This window comes from Rhinatrema bivittatum, chromosome 4 (genome assembly GCF_901001135.1).
Source record: "Rhinatrema bivittatum chromosome 4, aRhiBiv1.1, whole genome shotgun sequence".
Taxonomy (NCBI): domain Eukaryota; kingdom Metazoa; phylum Chordata; class Amphibia; order Gymnophiona; family Rhinatrematidae; genus Rhinatrema; species Rhinatrema bivittatum.
The window spans coordinates 109195695-109219426 of record NC_042618.1 but is presented as its reverse complement, the minus strand read 5'-3'; the positions used below and the strand labels follow the sequence as shown (position 1 = coordinate 109219426).

The 23732-nt window shown below is 48.9% G+C and overlaps 1 protein-coding gene across 1 annotated transcript in view; it reads left to right on the top strand.

Moving 5' to 3' along the window:
* The window catches only part of RPAP1 (RNA polymerase II associated protein 1), a 146711-nt gene that overhangs the window by 74487 nt on the left and 48492 nt on the right, over positions 1-23732 (top strand). The window contains 9 exon segments of the mRNA XM_029597447.1: positions 189-287; positions 2543-2644; positions 2899-3042; positions 3044-3067; positions 4690-4878; positions 5397-5531; positions 6184-6289; positions 6292-6362; positions 9476-9633. Of these exon segments, the coding sequence (XP_029453307.1) occupies positions 189-287; positions 2543-2644; positions 2899-3042; positions 3044-3067; positions 4690-4878; positions 5397-5531; positions 6184-6289; positions 6292-6362; positions 9476-9633 (1028 nt within the window).

Genomic DNA, 23732 nt, shown 5'->3' with positions numbered 1-23732 from the left:
TAGGGCAGAGTCGGTCAAAACCTCTCTGTCTCCATCTGCTGGTGGGGAGGCAAAAACCCAGGAGTCTGGACTGATCCCGGTACATAGAGGGAACAACAATTACAAGCCTGGGACCGAGAGCTGAGAAGCTCACAATTTTTGGGAACTGAGATTTCATGGTGTAACTTTTTTCTATTGTTTTTTGTCAGGGGATGCAGGCTCGATTTAGTTTGAAGGGAGACTTGATTCCCCCTGATGCAGATCTTCCTACACATCTGGGTTTACATCACCATGGCGAGGAAGCAGAGGTATGGGAACATGCTGTGTTTAATTGACTATATGTGTGTTAGAATAAAAGATTGCCCTGCTCATTTTTGGTCTATTTCTAGAGGAGGGGAAAGCCGGTCATTTACAGTGATATATTCCCATGCAAGGGAGGATCCAGATCCCCTTCTGTTCCCTCTTCTTTCACCTTCCTTTTTATTGCCTCATTCATTTTGCTTTTCTTTTCTCCTTTCTCTCCCTTTTTGACCATCCTTTTCCCCTGCCCTTCCTGCCTCTCTCCAAGTGCCTCTTACTGCTTCATCCTTCTCTCAATGTTGTTGCAGCAGGGAAAGTGCTCACAGACATCAGTGGCATCCTCTGAGAGGGGGAGCTCCTAGGAGTTAAATGCAGGTAGAGGGGCATGAAAGGCCACAGTTCTGCCCTTATTGATGCAATATGTATGATGAGCAAGAGCTATCTGGTTCTGATAACCGAGAAAAGAAGGTCAGAAGAACATAAATGGCAACTTTCAAAAAGGATTTCTACAGGTAAAAAAACATTTTACCTGCATAAATCGACTGCACACCCTTGTATGTAGGTAAAAAAGAAGGTGCACAGATTTATTTTATTTTATTTATTTACAGAAACTTTCAGCCCACCTTATTACCAGATAAGCTGTTTCAACTTGTGTATTTAGGCTCTAAGGTGGGGTTAGGCCTGTTCAGGGAAGATAACTGCATGCAAAGTTCTGGATTTTCCAAACTGTGCGTTTAGTGTTTTTGAGCCGGAAAAAACCCGGCCCAGATCTTTGTGGGTATTCTTCCCTGGTGCGATTTTTCAAAGTAAAAATACGAACAGAGGGCAATTTTCAAAAGCCATTTGCTTAGATAAAATGGACATTTTGAAAATTGCTCACCCTGTATGCAGATAAAGTATGTGATTCCAAGAAGAAAGTAGGTGGGATCACAAGTGAGGTTAGGTTGTTGGGGGAAAACAATGAGAATAGTTATGCATTGTCAAAACTATGTGTGCTTTTCATGGAAAAAAATATTTGCAGAAAAAGGAGGTGCACATATCTACGAGTACTTCTTTCCTTGAGCAGTTTTCAAAGTGAAACTATGTACCTACTTCCTCTTTGAGAATTGCTGCTAAGTCTGTGGTGAAAAGTACCTGCGGACTTTTGCCACAATCTGCACAGATTTGAAAATTGCCCCCAGAATGTATAGCAGATTTTCTGGCGAGTTCTTGGGAATAGCCCATAAATTGAACAACACTAAGTAGCACAGGACCACTGTAAGTCTGGCCCAAAATATTTAAAGAATTCAGCAGGGATGGGCAGATTCTAGTATTGATACCTTCATGAGATAGCCAGCTTGATGGACTTTATCACTCCTGGGCTCATAATAGGAATGTTAATCTTCCGTACTGACGTGTGAGGTATGTTGGGTGTGTGGCTCTAAAATGCTCTGAATTGATCTCTACACAGTTTTCATGTATAGCCTTTGCAAACTTTATAAAGATACCATTTAAAATTACTTGCTTTAACTGGCTGGATTGTGTAGATGTATACACATTGTATTGGGGCAACAATAAAGATGCTTTAAAAACATGAGCATTTAAGAGCACCGAGGTCCCTTTTGTAGGTAGCATCTGAAGAAATGCCCCTCTCTGCTCCCCTCTTGTAGCGCATCCTCATCTTTGTGCATCCAATCGATGGTACCACAGCCTACAAAGATGCCGGTTTTCCCTAGGACCAATATGGCCCCCATGAACTCTGTACCTTTAACTGCAGTTAAACAGGTCTGTTACACATCTGAGAAATGCAGGGGCAGCATTCACAGCCTCTTGGGGAGGATGAAGGGCAAGGAGGGAGGAGTCATCATCACACAATGGCAATACTTAGCGACTGGATTGATTGGGCCCATGGTTGCAGGATTCCAGAGGGAGCCCTGATGCATGGCTTCCAGCTGCAATGACTAGAGTAAAGTCAATGGGAAGGTTACATCAAATAGGGGGGAAAAATCCCCAGCTAGTTGCACGTGAAGGCTCATGGTGCCAGATCCCAGCCCTGGTTTTGATTTCAGCCGGAAGCCCAGAAGAGCCAGGAGGAAACTGCCAGGCTGAGAAAAAGACATGATATTCAATAATGAGCTTTAAAAACTGTTTATCTCCAGGCACCGGAGCACACCGTGTATAAAACGTGTTCAGCACTCATTCTCAGCTCCTGCTCAGGGGCATCGGTTTCCCTTATGTAAAATAGCCTTTCTCTCTCTCTCTCTCTCTCTGTGTCTTCCCATAGAGAGCTGGCTATTCTCTCCAAGAGCTCTTTCACCTGTCCCGGAGCCAGGTGATTCAGCAGAGGGCTCTGTCGCTACAAGTCCTGGCCCGCATTGTCCAGAAGGTGAGATAGAAGGAAAGAGATGGGCACACGGACAGGTGGAGATGGGCTGGGGGGGGGGGGGGGGGGAGAGGAATGAGCATGAGAAGTGGGAAGTGTTTTGTTGTGGGCTCTACAGATTTTGCTGTTATTAAAGGGGGGTTATGTTGTTGCTAGATCTTTCTAGCACTGGTGTTTTCTATTGTTTCTGTAATGATTCTGTGCGTTGCACCTGGTTTCTTTCCAGTGATGTTTCCTGCATGTGCTTTTTCTCGTAGGCCAAACAGGGGGCGTTCAGTTCGGCCCTGAAGGGCAGTGTCATGCGCTTGCTGCTGGATGCTGGGTTCCTCTTCCTCTTGCGGTTCTCTCTGGATGACTCCACAGACAATGTGATTGCGGCCTCCATCCGTGCCCTCCATGCCCCTGCTGGTATCTTCTAAGGACGAGGTACTAACATGGTTCTGCCCCTAGTGTTGTGCTGCAGCGGTGGGAGCTGCGAGAGGTCCTTCGGTTAGAGTGGGATAGCGGAGATGTCCCTGAAGTTTTATGGGAGCAGCGGGGCCCATGCACATGGTCGCCTGTCTCTCGGGGCTGATGGTTTTAGGCACGTCATAGAGGTGATTCACTTGGGCAGGAGGATTATGAGTTGTGCATAAAATTATTCAGAGTAGTTAAATCACAAGTGGATTGTGATACATTACAGGAGGACCTTGCAAGACTGGAAGATTTGGGCATCCAAATGGCAGATGAAATTTAATGTGGACAAGTGCAAGTGTTACATATAGGGAAAAATAACCCTTGCTGTAGTTACACGACATTAGGTTCCATATTAGGAGCTACCACCCAGGAAAAGGATCTAGGCATCATAGTGGATAATACTTTAAAATCATCGGCTCAGTGTGCTGCAGCAGTCAAAAAAGTAAACAGAATGTTAGCAATTATTAGGAAAGGAATGGTTAATAAGACGGAAAATGTCATAATGCCTCTATATCGCTCCATGGTGAGACCGCACCTTGAATACTGTGTACAATTCTGGTCGCCGCATCTCAAAAAAGATATAGTTGCAATGGAGAAGGGAGAAGGGCAACCAAAATGATAAAGGGGAAGGAACAGCTCCCCTATGAGGAAAGGCTGAAGAGGTTAGGGCTGTTCAGCTTGGAGAAGAGACGGCTGAGGGGGGATATGATAGAGGTCTTTAAGATCATGAGAGGTCTTGAACGAGTAGATGTGACTCGGTTATTAACACTTTCAAATAATAGAAGGACTAGGGGGCATTCCATGAAGTTAGCAAGTAACACATTTAAGACTAATCAGAGAAAATTCTTTTTCACTCAACGCACAATTAAGCTCTGGAATTTGTTGCCAGCGGATGTGGTTAGTGCAGTTAGTGTAGTTGGGTTCAAAAAAGGTTTGGATAAGTTTTTGGAGGAGAAGTCCATTAACAGCTATTAATCAAGTTTACTTAGGGAATAGCCACTGCTATTAATTGCATCAGTAGCATGGGATCTTCTTAGTGTTTGGGTAATTGGATCCTCCTACTCCTTTAACAATAACAATATATTTTTTCCTTGAACCATAGTTAACCTTGTTACTTAGATGTTACTGTTCCTCTCGCTTCTCTCCTCCTACTTGTTGGGGTCTCCTTCCGACCCCCAGTTACTCTTAGCTTCCCATCTCCCTCCCCCCTTGTTATTTGTAATTTCCACCTTTTTGTTATCATGTAAACCGACATGATGTGTATTTTAATGTCGGTATAGAAAAACTGTTAAATAAAATAAATAAATAAATAATTGCCAGGTTCTTGTGGCCTGGTTTTGGCCACTGTTCGAAACAGGATGCTGGGCTTGATAGACCCTTGGTCTGACCCAGCATGGCAATTTCTTATGTTCTTATGTGCAGCCAATCTCTGGGGACGTTTTTGTTTGTTGTTTTTTCAGCCAATACTGGACCTGTAGTTCACTCGGTCACGCTGTCTGGGGAGGTTGTGAAAGAAATAAAGGAAAATCGCCTCTTCCAAAAAAAAAAAAAGTGGCAGCTGAAAATGCCATTTTTTATTTATTTATTTTTAGGAGTGCTTGGACATGACTTTCTCTTGGTACCAGGGGTTCATGGTTTTCCCTTTCCTACCAAATGAAGAGGAAGATGATGAAGAGGAGGAGGAGGAACCTGAGAGTAATGCTACGGAAAAGGAAAAAGGGAAGAAATCAAAGGACGCAAACAAGTCAGATAGTGATATTGCTCGCTACGATGTTGTAAAGGTAATTTCAAACCACGGGGGTGCCTCTTGTGCCAAGCAAACTGAAGCTCGCCACTAGCATTATAGCAATATGTGTTTCTCAAAAGAAGGAAATTCAAAACACTGGGATGAATTTTCAAAGTCTCAAACTGACCGCCTAGGAGGGGAGGGCTCTCCCCTCCCCCACCCACCCCATTCCTGAGACAGAAGTAACCTTTGCTCTAGAAATCACCTCTTCCTTTTTGTTTAGAGTAGTGTGAGGCTACTGGCTCTTGATAAGATGCAGTCTTTCTTCCTGTAAAAGCACCAACTATCTTATATTTTTTTTTCTAAACTGCTTTCTGTTTAAAAAAAAAAAAAATCCCTCATGGTTTTTAGCAGAATTAATAGAATGGCCACTGAGCCCATTCTCACAGTCTCTGTGTGTTTCTCTTTCTTCAGATTCCTGTCCCCTCCACTCTCTGTTTCCCTGACCAGCATGCACCAGTGATATGACAGTGCAAAGAGCAGGCTGCCGTCTCATTGCCTTTTTCCTCACAGGGATTGTTGAAGACCAAGATTCTTCACCGGCTCAGATATGTCCTTGAGGTGGTTCGTCCTGTGCCAGTGGTGGTGCTGGACACGTTGGATATTCTCACCCGTTTCGCTAGGCACTCGCTGGAAGCCTGCCATCAGGTAGGCGATTGTGTATGGGAGAGGTCAGGGAAGAGGGGTGGAGAAGAAGTGTGTGAGGAAATGGGCAAGAGAAAGTAAAGGAAGGTAGCAGTTGGGGCAAGAGAATGACAGGAAAACCAGAGGCGGAAAAGGGGCAGTGAGGATAGGAAGAGATACATGAACCCCATGCTCTCGTTATGTGACCACTCCTTTTTTTTTTAAATGTATAGAAGAGGCATTATGTTGAAACCTTCTCTGCTTTCTCTAGGGTATTATTGGAGTTTGCTTATAGCTGCCCAGATAAAGATAAGTGATTGGCAGAACTACTGGTTGATAAAGATCAAAATGATCATCGAGGATCACCCAAGAATAACACACCCTCCACGTCAGGGTTCAGCCTGCTCTCTCTCGCCTGCTCTGTTTCATTAGTGCACAGGGTGCTTTGCAGCTGCCTCTACCAAAGATTAATAGTGATCCCACCTTTTTGTCAGAGGTGAGGCGCCAAGGGGAAGAGAGACTGGCATCCATCTTTGTGAAGATTATAGAGGAGCATAGGCAAACACTGGGAAGGGGGAGGAAGGATTTCTGCAATGAGAAGCCATCTGCCTTTCCAGGTATTGACTCTTCCACCTGTTCCTGTTGGAATTAAGGATATTGCTTGTGCTCTGTCCAGCTCTTAGACTGTCCTCGTCTCTTGGAGACCGTGATGCAGGAGTTTCTGCCCCCTCAGTGGAGTCCCCCAGCTGTCGGAGAGGGAAAGGTGCTCAACAGCCTCCATGGACTCCATGTGCCTCAGCCATGAAGCTGCTCCGGGTCCTGGTGTCTTCAGGCCGCAGCATATCAGCAAGATTGGTAAGAAATGGGATGGAGCTGCTGCTCTCACCTATATGATAGTAGTTTGCTTGTTGTTTTTTGTTTTTTTTTTAATCTTTATTAAGCTTTATCATTACAACCACAAAGTAATACTTTGTTGAAGAAATTTTGAGAGTACATGTAAAGGAAACATGTAATTAAAGATAATTGACCAATACAGCAGAAATATTACAAACTCTCTTTTCATCACAGAGGAAATTAGAAGGTGTGGAGGAAGCAAAAAAAAGGAGATCACTAGAAACATAAAAAACAAAGAAACTGCAGCATGGAATTCCCCACAAATCACAATATGACCCACTAACACTAAAGATTAATAGCAGGAGCTGACACTCTAGCATTTAAGAACTCCCGCAACTGTTCAGTACTAAAGAAAATATAGGTATTATCCTGTAGTTTAATTATACATTTGCATGGATAACGCAAAAGAAAACTTGCACCCAAAGAAGTAAGTTCAGTTCTCTGTATGTACCCGGATCAGTCCAGACTACTTGGTTTTGCCTCCCTTCCAGCAGATGGAGACAGAGAAAAACTTGTAGAGCACCCCCTCTTAACCTGGTGTGCCACCTGCATCTCCTCAGTATTTCTCTGTCTCCAGCAGATGGAGGTGGTGCAAAACCTGTGGTCTGCACTTTTTGATTGAGGTGTAGGCAGTTCTCCTTTAAAAAAAAAAAAAAGGAAGACTTATCTAAAGAAATATTTAAACTTTTTAAAAATAATATCGCATAACAAGACTTAAATCTTGCGCAGAGAAGAAGGAAACTAACTGTAAATCTTCCAGTAAATTCTATAGTAGAGTTTTCTAAATATTCAGACAAATTGAAAAAGTTCCCTTCATTAATGAACTGAGGTAGTCTTTGCCTCTGAAAAAGGAACACAATCTTCTTAGTAGATGGAATCAAATCCGAAGGAATCTTTAATATCTCAACCAGATATGTTTTAAAAGTAATCAAAGGCAATTCACCAAGAACCTTAGGAAAATTAAGCAACCGCAGATTCAAATGTCAGAGGGAGTTTTCCAAAAATTCCAGCCTCCTAACAGAAGACAAATGTTCCCGAATAATGGCTGCATTAGAAGCCTGTAGGTTTTTAACATCTGTTTCCAGCTTCTAAATGAGTAGAGTGATCCTGAAGGATTCGCTGGTGATCTTGAGCAACTGTATCCAATTTTAATGAAACAGTTTCTATATGTCAGGTCTGCTCTTTAAAAGTAGAGAGGCATTCCTGCTATTAGGTCCCAAAGAGACTCCAGAGTGACCACAGCCAGTCTCAATATCTCCTGGGAAAGCTGGCCAACACTTTATCCAACTGTAGCAGCACTCCCAATAGATGTAGCTGAGAGGATATCTCCACTAACCCCAAAACACTCCGCGGAGACCTCCAGCCGCTGGGCAGGAAGGAAAGTCAACGCCCAATCAAGCACAACTGTGGCGGCTCCATCCGGCAGAGGCACTCCAACAGAGTCTCCTCTCGGTGCTCTGGCACCGACAGCGTCACCTGAGGGAGAAGCAATCGGCTGTGGTCATGGGTCAGGAGGGCTCAAAGATATTTCCCCAGGTGAAAAAAGAGCTCCTCTCTCTGTTTCGCTGACGGGGCTAGAAGCCCTCAACTCCATAGTGGGAATCGCATACTCGCAGATGGATTGCTGGTCCGCGGGGAGGTTAGGTTTGGATGGAAAAACTCTTAAGTTTCCCCTTCCTCTTGTGCGGCATAGCTGAAATGAGGAAACCGGCAAAACAGCAGCAATAGGAAAATCTCGGGGAGATAGCAGAGCAGCATTCTGTCACGTGGCCATCTTGGTTCCGCCCCCCCCTCCCAGTGTTTGCTTGTTATTTAAAGACACCAGGACATCCAAGACAGCAGCAATGTCGCACCCAAGCTTTACAGGATAAAAGAAAGCAGCTAGTTACAATTGCTAACCAAATTCTACATTGCGGGTTGCAGTTTATTGTAAATATTTCCAACTCAGTTCTTTTGGTTTTATAAGACCATAAGGAATAGACATGTACTGAACAAATGTTTCTGTCTACATTTACATGTTAAGGTATTTATGAAGCTTGCATGCTTCTGTATTGTCTAAATCAGGGGTAGGCAACTTTGGTTCTCGAGAGTTGCAAGTCAGTCAGGTTTTCAGGATATCCACAATGAATATGCATCTTGTGCACGTTCAGTGTGACTATCTGGAAAATCTGAATAGTTGTGTGGCACTTGAGGACTGGAGTTGCCTACCCCTGGTCTAAATTCTAATCATATTGGAGATGTCTAACTTCCAGGGTTGTTATTCCTGTGACGGAGACCTGATAAACCCTGGTTTGCAAGAAAATCCCTGCTGTGTGTGTAGGGTTTTTGTTCAAAGTTGTGGATTGCTATTTTTTTGGCCATTATGAAATCCTTCTATGTTCTGTGTGCTCAACCAGAGGTTTAGGTTTCTGCTTGTTACATTGGGCGATTTCTCAGCAGGTAACCAGCACGGTCAGCAACCCGTCAGAATTTCCATCACGGCTATTACTTGGGTTTATGTCTAGAGAGCTAAATTGATGTATAACAGTTATGACATCCATTCCTCTTCCTCTCTCGACCTGTTGTCAGAAGTGAGAAATGATCCTGAAATGCACTCTTTCCTGCACAATTCCATGTTGAGGGTAATCTTCCAACAAGTCGCAGAACTTACCCCAGTTTTCAAAGTGAATTTACACACCGCAGGTTCAGTTTCAAAATTTATTCTGGCGAAACCCCCTGCAGAAGTTACACCTGCCAATTTGCATGGGAGTACTTTTCCAAACAAGACGCGTGTAGGTAAATGCTAACCCCACCCAGACTCCACCCTCTGGCAAGCCTTTGCTTAATGCAGGGAAAATATCTAAGAAACAGCATTTTGCGTATACTTCTATCGGCACAAACACTGGCCAGATAAATCAAAAAAATAGAACAATAATGTCCTGTTGCTGTAATATTATTTCAAATGTTTTGTAATTAGCCATTTCCACTCATTAAACCACTGCTTTACCTATGGAAATGGCTTTTGAAAATGACCTCTTTTATGTTTGCAGTAAGAAGATTGCGTTACGGGATTTCTTAATTTTTTTTTTCAACAGCTTAATAAGTTTGATCTAAAGGGTCGTCTCAGCAGGTTTGTGGTGGAGGAGCCGCAGGACCTGCCTCTGCAGCGCGAGGAAGCGATAAGGCTGAGCACGGAGGCCTTCCGGCTCTGGGCCGTAGCTGCTGGCTATGCCCAGGCCTGTGATCTCTATAGGTACGATGATGCCATATGTGTGCCGGAGGGGAGGGGAAGTGGGACGGGGAGTGTTTCAAGGCTAGTTCCCTCAGCTTTTGTAGGGAGTGACGTTTGAACCTGCAATTTTGTTATCGCTCCATCGCCATAGTGTTTCTGGCACCCTACAGTTTTCTTTCAGTGATGATTAACGTTGGACGTGGGCCATTTCTCCAGCTGCTCCTCGGAGCATCCCATTGCCTAGTTCAGATGTTAGGGGACGTGAGACTCTTGAAGGAGTTGTGTAGTGCTGTGGAAAAGGAAAGCACAAGGAAGGAAGGAAGTTGGGACCAGGTGATGGTTATGTAGTTGAGTGGGAAAAAAGATGCTGTGACACATTTTACATTCTGCCCATATCCAGCTGTGTTTGTCCATCTGGGACAGTGTATTAGCCTGGCATGGTTCCAGCTGCACATGTAACTCTGGGATGACTCCCAGTCATACACTTTTGGGTTTAGATCCTTCCTGCTCTTTCTCTATAGTGTTTGCATCAGAATATGACCGTTAAAAAATGAAAGGTAGACAATGACCTGTCAGCATCCATGCAAACTAAGGTTTTACACTATAGGCGATGAAAAGGTGGAAAAGACTGGCTCTGAGAATACTTAGAGGTCACTTTTCAAAGTTACCTAGATGAAACCCAAGATTTAAATATTGCCCTTGCTGTCTGGGAAAATTTTGTCCAGGTAACATATTACCTCTATAGAATTAGCTGGATAAAAAGAGGCTGTGATGGAAGCTTTCCAGAGGTGTGGCTAAATCTTAGCCAGCTACGTCTGGTCAGAAAAATACCTCTCCTGAAGTTATTTGGATAAGTTTCCTGCCTCACAACCTGCTGAATATGTACCTCTTTAGGAAGTTGGGATAGGTTGAAGCATAAAATGGTAGGATAATGGATTGCTGTTGTCATAGAACATAAGAAGTTGCCATACTGGGTCAGACTGAGTGTTCATCAAGCTCAGAAGCCTATTTCCAACAGGCCAATCCAGTTTGTAACTACCTGGTAAGTACCCAAACAATAAAAGATCCCATGCAATGGCTGTTCCCTAAGTCTTCTTGATTAATAGCAGTTTATGGACTTCTCCAGGAAATTATCCAAACTTTTTTTTAAAAGGCCCTAACCACATCCTCTGGCAACGAATTCCAGAGCTTAATTATGCATTGAGTGAAAAAGAATTTTCTCCGATTTGTTTAAAATGTGCTACTTGCTAACTTCATAGAGTGCCTCCTAGTCCTTCTATTATCAGAAAGAGTAAATAACTGATTCACATATACCCGTTCTAGTCCTCTCATGATTTTATAGACCTCTATCATATCCTTCCCTCAGCTGTCTCTTCTCCAAGCTATATTGGTAACCTAATCAGGCAAAAACACCATGCAATATCTTTTAACTTCATTCAAAAAATTACCAATAAGTTGTGCAGCTATATTACTTTCTGAAACTCAACTTTGATCGCTTCAAATTTAACTATCTCTTCTCCAAGCTGAACAGCCCTAATCTCTTAGCCTTTCCTCATAGGGGAGCCATTACATCCCCTTTCTCATTTTGGTTGCCCTTCTCTGTACCTTCTCCGATGCAACATTTCCTAGCATGTAGCAGATGGACTCAGGACCAGTGGGTATAGTGTACTCCTGATAGCAGTTGGAGACGGATCAGATTTCAATCTGACGTCAGCCCTAGTATATATACCCCTGCAGGAAGTGCAGCTATTCAGTATTTTCCATCTCCATAGCAGTTAGGGACTCTATGCATGCTCGCACAGCGTTAGAGTAATTTTACCAAAGAAAACCAAAATGAGAAGAAGTCTTTACCTCTACAGACGAGCCCTGCTCTCCTGCGGTGACACCCATTGGGTCCCTCCCCCAGTTGAGAATTCCCAAGGTGATTTCCGCGATCCCTCGGAGCTAAGCCTCGGTCCAGCGGCCGACCCTCGGCGAGGACCTAGCCCCCTACATCGGGTGAGGCTGAGAAGCAGCGGGTGCAACTTCGAGCGCGGCAGTGAAGGTATTTTTCCCTCTCTCCCCGCAGCCGGAGACCGCCCGGAATGAGACCGGGAAGCGCCGAGACAAGGTAAGACAGAAATCTATTAAAAGTCTCCGGTCTCCCGAAGCTCGAGGAATCGCACAGGTCGCCAGCCGGCACCAGTGCCACCGGGTTGTTCCTGCCCTAGCATGGCTAGACCCCCGGTCAGATCCGAGGGTCCTCCCACGTGGAGACCCTCCGAGGTGGTCACCATATTGTCCGCGTGGTCGCTGTCACCATTTTGATCTGTTCGCCGCCCTGTCCGCCATTCCGATCCGTGCGTACAGAGGCGAGCCGTGCACACAAATACCTTGTGCGCACAACATTGCGCGCCCAATACCATGCGCACAAGCGACGCACATAGCCACAGGCTTACTGTGCCAGACGCATAACTTCAATCTGTGCACATAACAGCGCGCACATCTCCCTGAGCGCGCACCAAACCTAAGCGCAACAACTTCGCACCGAAGCACACAACTGTATCTTACGCACACAAGCCATGGCACCAACGAAAAGAAACTCAAAGCTCAGGGGCCCATTGCCCAGCATGCCACATTAGAGCTGCACAGTATGAGGAGGCCACGGCCCTGTATACCGTGCAAAGAGGCCCTAGGAGATCCAACTCATGGCCCTCCCCAGCTGGTTACCGGGTTCCAGCCTCTTGAGCAGTACGCCAGGACCTAGCATTTGCACAGCGGGGACCCTCCTCAAACGGGGCTCCCCAGGGACACGTTGCCCCTAGAGTCTAGACCAGCATATATCTCCTGGGTGGAATTCTTCAAAGGTCTGCATACCTTTGTCCACATGCAACCGGAGCCTCCTAAAATACGGCCACAGGCTCCACCAGAGGACCTCAACATCCCGGGTTCCTCTATGCACCTAAGCACCATCAGAGACATGCTGAACCACCTAAAGTTATGCCTTAACATGAATAAAACAGAATGCATACTCATCGGAAGAAATAACCCAATACAATCCTCAACATCCCTCTCTCTACAAATAGAAAACATCAACATCCAACTAAAAAATTCAACAAGAGACCTTGGCATCTGGATCGACAACGAACTCAACTTAAAAAAGAACATCGCTATCAAAACCAAAGAAGGCTTTCACAAACTTCACGTCCTCAAACATCTAAAACCGCTACTCCACCAACATGAGTTCTGAACAGTTCTCCAATCACTCATCTTCAACAGCCTCGACTACTGCAACTCCCTCCTGATTGGCCTACCAAAAACCACCCTAAAACCTCTGCAACTACTACAAAACGCCGCAGCAAGAATTCTAACTAGAAAAAAAAAATCAGACCATATCACCCCTGTCCTTAAATCACTTCACTGGCTCCCAATCGACCAAAGAATCAAATTCAAAGCATTACAATAGTTCACACGCATTACATACAATGGACAACACAGCTCTCAAAGAATAATACAACCACACCAAACCTCAAAGACTGACCAGATCAGCCAATAAACTACACCTTGAAATTCCCTCACTTCCTCTAGCCAAACTCAACCAACACCAGGAACAGAGCGTTCTCCATAGCAGGCCCAAATTTATGGAATAACATACCCAACATGTTAAGCTCAATTCACGACATCAAATCCTTCAAAAAAGAACTAAAGACTTGGTTATTCAGCCAAACTTTCAGAGATGGCGTGGGATAAGTAATACACTCCTTCTTGAACCATTACAACGTCGACGAGCCACTCTATTAACACACCTTCCCCACTCCCCTCCCCACCCTCCCCCACCAACCCACCCCTTTCCCCTTTCCCTCGTCCCACTTCCAACCAATCCCAAAACATTACCTGCCTCACCCTACATACTTACCCGATCTCCTTTCAGACCCTTATCACTGATGAAACACAAGACTCCTGTTTAACACTTACGCTGTTATTTTTGGTCTATATGCTATTACAAGAATAGATTTATTAGCTCTTTTAAGGAATATCTTATTCATATAAATTTTAAATTAATATGTTAAATAAGGTTCTACGTTGTGAATGTTAAATAAGGCTCTAAGTTAACTGTATGTATTATGTTATCTTGTAAACTGGAGTGAAGGCAGAATGCTATACTTCGGTATATAAAAAAATACAATTCCCTGTACGTACCGGATCAGTCCAGACTCCTGGGGTTGTGCCTCCGCACCAGCAGATGGAGACAGAGCCAAACTTGTCAGGCTCCCCCTATATATACCAGGGTGCCACCCACAGCCTGTCAGTATAACTCTGTCTCCAGCAGATGGTCAGATGCCTAACCCACAGTCTTGCCTGATTCAATTAGGTGTTAGTGTATAGGTGTAAGACGGCTAGTTTTAGGTTTTTAAAAAGAAAGGGAGATATTTTTGTTGCAGGTTCTCCAGAGGATCGGGCCTGAGCCTCCCAGGGGGTTGCTCGGTCCCGAGGGGCCATCCCCCCCCGGTAGTAGGCTGCTGTGGCCAAGGGTCGAGGACCCTGCAGGTGAGAACCGGCCCAGCCGAGGTGATACCGGGGAGCCCGGCTCACTCACACCCAACCAGGCCGCTTCAAGCACTCGCTGGGGGACAGCGTCGTTTTTTTCAAAAACAAAATTGAGGTAAGTTTCTTTCGTGGCGGCGGCTCGGTTTGAATTTGTTGTCGCTCCTTCCTCCCTGACCTCCGCGGTCGGCTCCTTCCTCCCTGATCGCCGCGGTTTTTCCGGTGAGTTGGCTTTAAAAAAAAAACAAAAAAAAAAACATTTTGATTTTAGAGGTTTCAGTTTGTTTAATCTCGGGGGTGCGGACTGACCCGGCCTGCCGCGTGGCGCGGCTGGCGCGGTCTGCAGGTTGGCGCGCTCGCGGCTCTCAGGAGAGAGTTCTTGCTCGCTAGGTGGCGCGGCTCGACCCGGCCTGCCGCGTGGTGCGGCCTGGGCGGCCTGCGGGTCGGGGCGCGCGCGGCTCACGCGGCTCTCAAGGGTGAGGCGTTGGTCACTTGACGGCGCGGACCGACCCGGCCTGCCGCGTGGTGTGGCATGTGGGTCGGCGCGCGTGCGCGGCTCACAGGGGTGCGTTTTTTGCTTACTCCGATCCGGCCTGCCACGTGGTGCGCCCTGGGCGGCCTGCGGGTCGGCGTGCGCACGTGGTTCTCAGGAGGTGAGCGGGTCCATCGGGGGACGCGCGAACGGGGGCTCGGTAGGCCGATCGTGATTGCCGGTCGCGCTGGGGGCCCCTCCCGCGACGTTACCGAAGTGGCTACAGGCAGGGGGCAGCATAAGACGCCATCTTAGCCGGTCGCCCTGGTTGTCTCGCCATCCTCCACGGTGTGGTAGGACCTTCCCCCCCTCTCTCTCTCTCCCCATAGCACACGGGACGGGGATTGTGTTCCGCCCGCGGGCCCTTCGGGGGAGGAGCAGAGAGCACCTCAGGATCCACAAAGAGCAGCCCGGTGGCTCAGTGCTAGGGCTGCAGCCTCGCCATGGAGAAGGTGCTCAGTTCAATTCCTTGGGGATGCTACCAAAAGTCGGATGCCTCCCGCTTTTATTTTGCCCATACTGCGTAGGGCTGGGCGGAGGCCGTAGGTCTCGCAGGCGTACAGCTGGGGAGTCCTGGGGGCCACTGTGGGATCTTGCGGGCAAGGCAGGCTCGGAGGGCCCTCCCTCCACATGACGCCTTGGCTTTCTCAGAGGACACGTCGGAACAGGAGGATTTGGAGAGCCTGTTCCCACCCCCGAGGGGGGTAGAGGTAGACGGAGCCATGCCGCCAGGGTCTATGAACGGGGCCTGACTCCGGAGGGCGAAGGTCCCAGGGTCATCCGTCTCTTCCATAGGGGCGAACTTGGACCCTTCATACCAGCCAGCCTGGAGCAATTAGGGATTGCTATACCTCCAGAGAAGTCTAGGCTCGCTCCCATGGATCTGGAGGACGTCTTGGCAGTCCTGCGAGCTCCCAAGTGGACGCAGATGTGTCAGCGGGCATGAAGCGCTCAAAGCCATACCGATCCTACGGCTCTGTAGGGACCTTCAGGATCGGCTCTGTAGGGTCTTCAGGATCGAAAGTCGGAGATCCAATTGAAGAAGATCCTGTGAGGTCTCGGCCCTAGGGGTTCTGGACGGCAAATTGGCAGTAATTTCACACTCAGAGCCGGTCTAGGCTAGGCCCTACGACTTCTGGCCAATGAGGGCCAGTCGGAAGAGGAGGCTCGCCAGGGTGGACAACCAAGAGCCGGTAGTGGTCTACAGTGCAGGTGCCCGGTATGATCGTCTGCGGACCTTGGCACGCTCCGTGGCTGCTACGGGCTCGACGAGCCGATTGCTGTGGGGGTAGGACGAGTCGGCGGATGGTGCGCCCGGGTCCATGCCGGGGTCCTTCAAGGGGGAAGCTGTGGTTCGGGGAAGGAATTGGAGAAGATGGTTTAACTTCTATGGAAGATAGTCACGGCCCAGGTTATCCTCTCATCCAGCCCTCTCTTTTCAGGGGGAAACCGGTGGGCTCCGCGCCCCAGGGGCTCCTTCCCCTCACTTCCCTCCCCCTTCGCTCGGGTGGGGGAACCGGACATCAGGAGACTCGGTTGTTTGGCTCTCTTCTACGAGGAATGGGCCAGGATCACGTCAGAGCGCAGAGTACTGCCGGTAGTCAAACCACCGTACGGGGACGCAGACAAGCACCGAGGCTTCCAGCGAACCTTGGAAAGGTGGTTCGATCTGGGAGCAGTGGGGCCGTTCCCGCAGCAGGAGCGAGGAAAAGGACATTTCTCCAATTCCTTCGTAGTTTCCATAGCAGGAAGGAACCTTCTGGCCCATACCAGATCGCAAGTGTCAACAGATGGCGGCGTATCCCGTCTTTGTACGAGGGCGCCACGGCCCGCCATTGCCGGGCGGGAGTTCCCGGCATCCCTGAATCTCCCCGGAGGCTTATCTGCATGGTGGGCCCAGTGCGGATCTCCAGAAACATCTCCGGTTATTCGTCGGGGAGGACAGGCGTGCAGTTGTCCAGCCTTGCGGACCATTACCAAGGGCATAGTGGTCATAGCGGCACAGCCGCGGAGGGAGGACCACTGTTACCCTTGTACCTGGACGGTTGGCTCTTCCGTCGCAGTCGGAGCCCCTCTGGGGGTCGCCATCACTAGCGACTGCAGTGGCAAACGTCACGAGGAGTCCTCTCATTCCCTCTCAATCACGGGAGTTTCTAAGAGTGTTGTTCGATACTACTCAGGGAACGGTATTCCGTTCATCGGTGTGGGGCCACACCTGATCCATTACAATCCGTTTTGCTCTCCCGATGGAGCCCACTGTCGCTGCAGTCCTTCTCCCGTCACCATTGACGAAGCCAGAATGGACGGGGCTCACGACGGATGCAAGTCTCGTTGCTCTGGGGTTGGAAGTCAGTTCAGGACCATTGGGCTACGTCCGAGTCGCGTCGGCCGATCTATGGAGAGTCGGTCCGGGTCCTCTCAGACAACGCGACAACGGTGATCTACAGCATTAGGCACTGGGGATCCAGAAGTCAGGTGGTGATCTTCGAGACTAGTAGCCTGCGGCAGTGGATGGAGCATCACCTGCTGCGCAGAGCGGCGTCTTGCGTAACAAGGGTCGGCGACGTTCAGGCGGATTTTCAGGCGCCAGTGTGTCTGGTCCAGGAGAATGAATTCTGACAGCAGGGCCTCCCATTGCAGCTGCGTCAGATGGGATACGCCGGCCAGGGATCTGAGGGCGATGTTCCAGACTTGGCCCGCCGGTGGGAAAAAGGAGGCAAGAGGAGCAGATGCCCTAGCGTTGCCGTCGTACACGAGGATTCTTCGGAACGTCTCCCTCCTTGGTCTCTGATCACCGGAATCCTTCGGCGCATGGAGTTCTATCCATCCAAGGTTGTTAGAGTGACTCCTGGATGGCCGGGAAGGCCCTAGTTGCCTATTTCCTTCCTCGACCTGGCGGTGGAGGGACCAGGGTGATTGCCGTGTCTTCCGTTTCCTCCTCTAGACTCCTATGTGTTTTCGATCAGGTAGATCGCTTGGGCGGCGGCATGGTTTTTGAAAGGCATCGGCTAAGGGGGCAAAGGCTACTTTGACACGATGGTGCCGCCTTGCTGAGATCACAGAAGGAGTCAACTTGCTTGGCGTGGTGTGAGTTTGCAATATCTTCGATTCATGGTACGTTGAACGGTCAATACCCGTTACTCGGGCTTCCGTTTTCAGCTATTTGCCTTCTACAGGGTGGTTTGACACTCGGTCTAGCCTGTGGCTATCCTGTGGTTACCTAAGGGTTCAGGTAGCGGTTCTCGGTGGCGTTCGGAAGTTATTGAAGAAAGAGTTTAGCGGTACGTCCGGTTTGGACCCGGGTCCCGGAGGGGCGGATCACTTGCGGACACCTTGAAGGTTCAGTGTCCTTCCTGGTTTTGGAGTGTGATCCTCGTAGCCCTGGGTGCTCCTCCCTTCACACTATTTCAAACAGGCAACCTTCAGGACCTTCAGTTGAAGACAGTGGTCTGGGTGGCGGTTGCGTCTGCCAGAGGAGTGTCAGGGGTTTTAGGCCCTATTTTGCAGGGAATTTTCTTGCGAATACTGGAAGCCGGGGAGACGCTGCGGGGGGACGCTATGCATGGTTCCCTTATTTCTCCCACAGGTGGTATTCTCCTTGCACCGGGACGTGGAACTTCCTTCCTTCAGGATCTCTAGGGGTCGGAGCCATCGGCAAGCGATCTGAGGAAGGTGGAAGTGCGCGAATTTTTTCCGCCGGTAGTTGGGGGTGTCAAATATACTCACCCCTTTTTGGTTTGTCAGGGCCAAAGGAGGAGTAATAGGGCCTCCAAGGCTACCCTGGCTTGCTGGTTGAAGGAGGTTTTCGGGTCCGCATAATTCCCTTTGCGGTAAATGGGTCCAGCGAGGGCTCAAGGGCTGTTCGACAAGGTCCCAGGCGGCGTCCTGGGATAGGGTATGTGGACCCCTACACTGGGGATTTGCAGAGCTGTCTCTCTTAGCATCCTGGTATACTTTGGCGTGTCGTCATATTTTGGATGTTCGGGGTTCAAGGGATGGCAACTTCGGAGCAGGTGTTTTTTAGAGCGGGCCTCTCCGGATCCCATCCCAAGTAATATCAGCTCTGGTACATCCCAGGAGTCTGGACTGATCCGGTACGTACAGGGAAAGGAAAATTAGGGCTTACCTCCGATAATTTTCGTTCCTGTAGTACCAAGGATCAGTCCAGAGTCCCGCCCTCTGTGTTTTCTCAGTTTTCGGAGAGTCCGCTGTGTGTGTGTTCTTTCTGTTATGCGAATGTTGCGTGATTTCTTATTTGATTAGCTATATGCTAATTTCTCTTCCGGGGCTAGTCTCTCGTTGGGGACTGTGGGCCCGGAGTTCCTCCGGTTACTAGGCCGTGGGTTTTTAGTTAGTGTTTAGTTGTCAGAGTTCTGCTTTGACATTGCGTTATACTGACAGGCTGTGGGTGGCACCCTGGTATATATAGGGGGAGCCTGACAAGTTTGGCTCTGTCTCCATCTGCTGGTGCGGAGGCACAACCCCAGGAGTCTGGACTGATCCTTGGTACTACAGGATCGAAAATTATCGGAGGTAAGCCCTAATTTTCCTATAAATAAATAAATAAATGCCCAGGGAAGTGATCCCACCGCCCAGAAGCTCCACCTTCAGGGACACGGACAACTCGGATGAGGATTCAGAACCCCTGGAGGAAGGGGAACTCCCTCTGGGGACAGAGCCCCACCGAACCATGAGACGCTTCTTCACCAAGGACGAGCTTCCAGACCTGGTCACACACAGCTTAAAAGAGCTTGCTATCCCGGGCACAAGTGCCTCGGGGGAACCTAAGACGAACCCACTACTAGAAGGACTCCGTCAGACCTCCCGCCATTTTCTACTATTACAAGCCATCCAGCAACTAATTGACCTGGAATGGGATGCCCCAGAAACTACGTTTAAAGGAGGCCGGGCTCTGGCAGCCATGTACCCTCTGGATCCAGCCACCAAAGATCTCCTGGCATGTCTGAAAGTGGACACCATGGTCTGCGCGGTCTCGAAGCGCACTACTATCCCAGTGGAGGGAGGAGCAGCACTCAGGGATGCTCAAGACAGATTTCTGGAATCTATCCTCAAACAGTCCTTTGACGTCTCTGCTGTCTTTACAAATCGCGGCCTGCTGTGCCGTGGTGACATGCGCCTGCTTAGCACAGACCAGGAACAACACTCCTGGGGAGGCCCTGGAACCAGCAGTATCATTCCTCGCGGACGCCGCTTCTGATCTGGTACGCACCACAGCTAGAGGAGTGTCATCCACCGTGGCAGCCAGAAGACAAATCTGGCTCCGAAACTGGTCGGCCGATGCATCCTCCAAAACAAGACTCACAAGGATGCCTTTCAAGGGAACACTCCTGTTCAGAAGCGAACTAGAGAAACTAGCCAACAAATGGGGCAAGACCCCACTGCCGTGGCTACCAGAGGACAGGAATAAGAGATACCAGCGATCCTTCCCCCAAATCTCCAGGGGCAGAAGATCACAGTGCTTCAACCCATATAGAAGCACATATCAAGTGGCCCGCCCCACAGGCCGGAGCCAGTCCTTTCGGAACAAGCACAACAAAAGGGGAGCCAGCTCGGGCTCAGGCCCCAGCCGTACCCCACATTGAAAATCAGCTGACCCGTCCAAAGGAAGAAGCCATAGGGGGAAGACTTGCCCTATTCTACCAAAGATGGGTCGAGATAACTTCGGACAAGTGGGTCCTATCCATCATTCGAGAGGGATATTACCTGGATTTCCACCACTTCCCTCCTCCAAGTTTGTGGAATCTCCCTGCCACGACTCTTCCAAGAGGATGGCAGTGGAAGCTACACTAACCAGATTGCTAGCCTTAGAGGTGCCTCCACAACAAATAAATACTGGACATTATTCCATCTATTTTATCGTCCCCAAGAAAGAAGGAATGTTCAGACCCATCCTGGACCTCAAGGCGGTCAACCGTCACCTGAAGATTCCTTGCTTCCGCATGGAAACCATATGCTCGGTAATAAGGGCGAGACAACCGGGAGAGTTCCTTACATCCCTGGATCTGTCGGAAGCCTAGCTACACATTCCGATCCATCAAGAGCATCAGCGTTTTCTATGCTTCTCGATCCTGGACCGTCACTACCAGTTCTGGGCACTACCTTTCGGGTTAGCCACTGCACCCAGACGTTCACCAAGATCATAGTGGTGGTGGCAGCAACACTGAGGAAGGAAGGAATCCGCGTGCACCCTTATCTAGACGATTGGCTGATCAGGGCAAAATCCCCAGAGGAAAGCCACCAGGCAACCAACAGAGTCAAAACTCTACTGGAGAGCCTCGGGTGGGTGGTCAACACAAGCAAGAGCTGCCTGCAGCCCTCCCAATCCCTAGAATACTTAGGAGTCTGGTTCGACACCAAACAAGACAAGGTCATCCTGACACCGACAAGGAGATCAAAACTGATGACCCAGTTACGAACCCTGTTGAGCGAACTTCACCCCACAGCATGGGATTACCTAAAAGTCCTCGGCCTCATGGCATCCACGCTGGAAGTAGTGCCATGGGCACGAGCTCACATGAGACCCCTACAACGCTCACTACTATCATGATCGAATCCGCTGTCCCAGAACTACACTGTACGTCTTCAGCTCCTGGATAGAGTTCGGGCCCAACTACGATGGTGGCTACAAGAAGCTCATCTGAGCCAGGGAACGAGACTATCCTCACCAACCTGGATCCTACTCATCACGGATGCCAGCCTAGGAGGATGGGGAGCACACTGCCAGGAGCTAACTGCTCAAGGGCAATGGAACGAAGAATAGTCTGGATGGAACATCAATCACCTAGAAGCCCGGGCAGTCAGACTAGCCTGCCTAAGGTTCAGTCACAGACTCCGAGACAAAGCGGTCAGAGTAATGTCGGACAACGCCACAACAGTGGCCTACATCAACCGTCAGGGAGGAACCAGAAGCCAACAGGTGTCTCTGGAAATAGACCTCCTAATGTCATGGGCGGAAGTGAATCTTCAAGAGATCTCGGCCATCCACATCGCCGGGAAAGACAACATCGCTGCGGACTACCTCAGCAGAGAAAGTCTAGATCCAGGAGAATGGAGGCTGTCGACCACAGCATTCCAGTTAATAGTAAACCGTTGGGGAACACCAACCATGGACCTCCTGGCAAACTGGTCCAACGCCCAAGTACCCAGTTTCTTCAGCCACAGGCGGGAACCCCAGTCCCAGGGAATCGATACCCTGGTACAGACCTGGCCACAGGAGACTCTGTTATATGCCTTCCCGTGGCCCCTATTGGGCGCAATCATCCACAAGATAGAACACCACAGGGGACTGGTACTTCTAGTGGCCCCGTACTGGCCAAGAAGACCGTGGTACACAGACATGCGAAGACTGCTGACAGGGAGCCCCTTTCCGCTACCTCCACACAGAGACCTGCTCCAACAGGACCGATCCTCCATGAGGATCCAACTCGATTCTCTCTTACGGTCTGGCCATTGAGAGGACTCGCCTAAGGAAAAGCGAATACTCGGGGGCAGTAATTGACACCCTACTCCGAGCACGCAAGTTCTCCACATCCCTAACATACATAAGGATTTGGAGAGTATTCAAAGCCTGGTGCGAGGACCGCGACATCATACCACGCTTGGTCAAAATTCCTGCGATTTTTGGAATTCCTGCAGAACGGCCTACAGAAAGGATTGTCTTGCAACTACATCAAGGTAAAGGTGGCCACATTGTCATGCTACGGAACCAAGAGCGAGAGCAGCAGCATAGCCTCTCACCTGGATGTCTCCCGCTTTCTGAAAGGAGTCAAGCAGATCCGACCACCCCTGAGTGGCCGGTTCCTCTTTGGAACCTCAACCTAGTCCTAGATTTCCTAGCAGGAAACTCCTTCAGACCTCTCTGCGGCCTGTCTCTCCGACTATTAACACTGAAGACAGCCTTCCTGCTGGCAGTCTGTTCGGCCCATCGTATTTCTGAGCTACAAGCACTGTCCTGCCGAGAGCCGTTCCTCAGATTCATCCCGGGAATCATCCAGTTACGCATAGTTCCGTTGTTCCTCCCCAAAGTGGTGTCTCACTTCCATCTCAACCAAACCATCTCGCTACCATCGCCAGATGAGCATAAGAATTCGGAAGAGGCTCGAAGCCTACACCATCTCAACGTTGGCAGGCTCCTAGTCCGATACATGGAAAGGTTGGAATCCGTACGAAAGACGGACCAGCTATTCGTCCTTCACAGCAGGAAGAAACAAGGGGAAGCAGCCTCGTGAGCAACCATAGCCCGCGGGATCAAATAAGTCATCAAGGCGGCCTACGTAGAAGCAGGCAAGCCACTGCCTTTACAAGTCAAGGCCCATTCTACTAGAACCCAGGCAGTGTCCTGGGTGGAAACAAGATGCTGTCACCCGCCGAGATCTGCAGGGCGGCAACATGGTCCTCCATCCACACCTTCTCCAGGTTTTACCGCCTGGATGTTCAGGCTCGGGAGGACACAGCATTTGCAAGGGCAGTACTAAGTGGGTCACGGGCAGCCTCTCATCCGGTTCTGGAGTAGCTTTTATACATCCCATTGGTCCTGAGTCCATCTGCTACACGCTAGGAAATGGAGAAATTACTTACCAGATAATTTCGTTTTCCTTAGTGTAGACAGATGGACTCAGCATCCCACCCACGGCTGCCGTTACTCATGGAATTCTCGTGGGACATCCCCGGGAGCGAGTGATTCACGGGTAAGCCATGCTTTCCTTCATCTAGGACACCCATCCTACCGGGTGTCGACGTTTCTCGGTTGAGGGCACTGGTGATCTCCAGCTATAGCCAATTCAACCGGTTCAAATTAAGTTAACCAAGTTATAAAGTTAATCTAGTTATTTAAATTATTCAGTCATGCATATATCCACAATGCTTTTCGAGGAGAATACTGAAGAGCTGCACTTCCTGCAGGGGTATATGTACTAGGGCTGACGTCAGATTGAAATCTGATCCGTCTCCAGCTGCTATCAGGAGTACTCTATACCCATTGGTCCTGAGTCCATCTGTCTATACTAAGGAAAACAAAATTATCAGGTAAGTAATTTCTCCAATA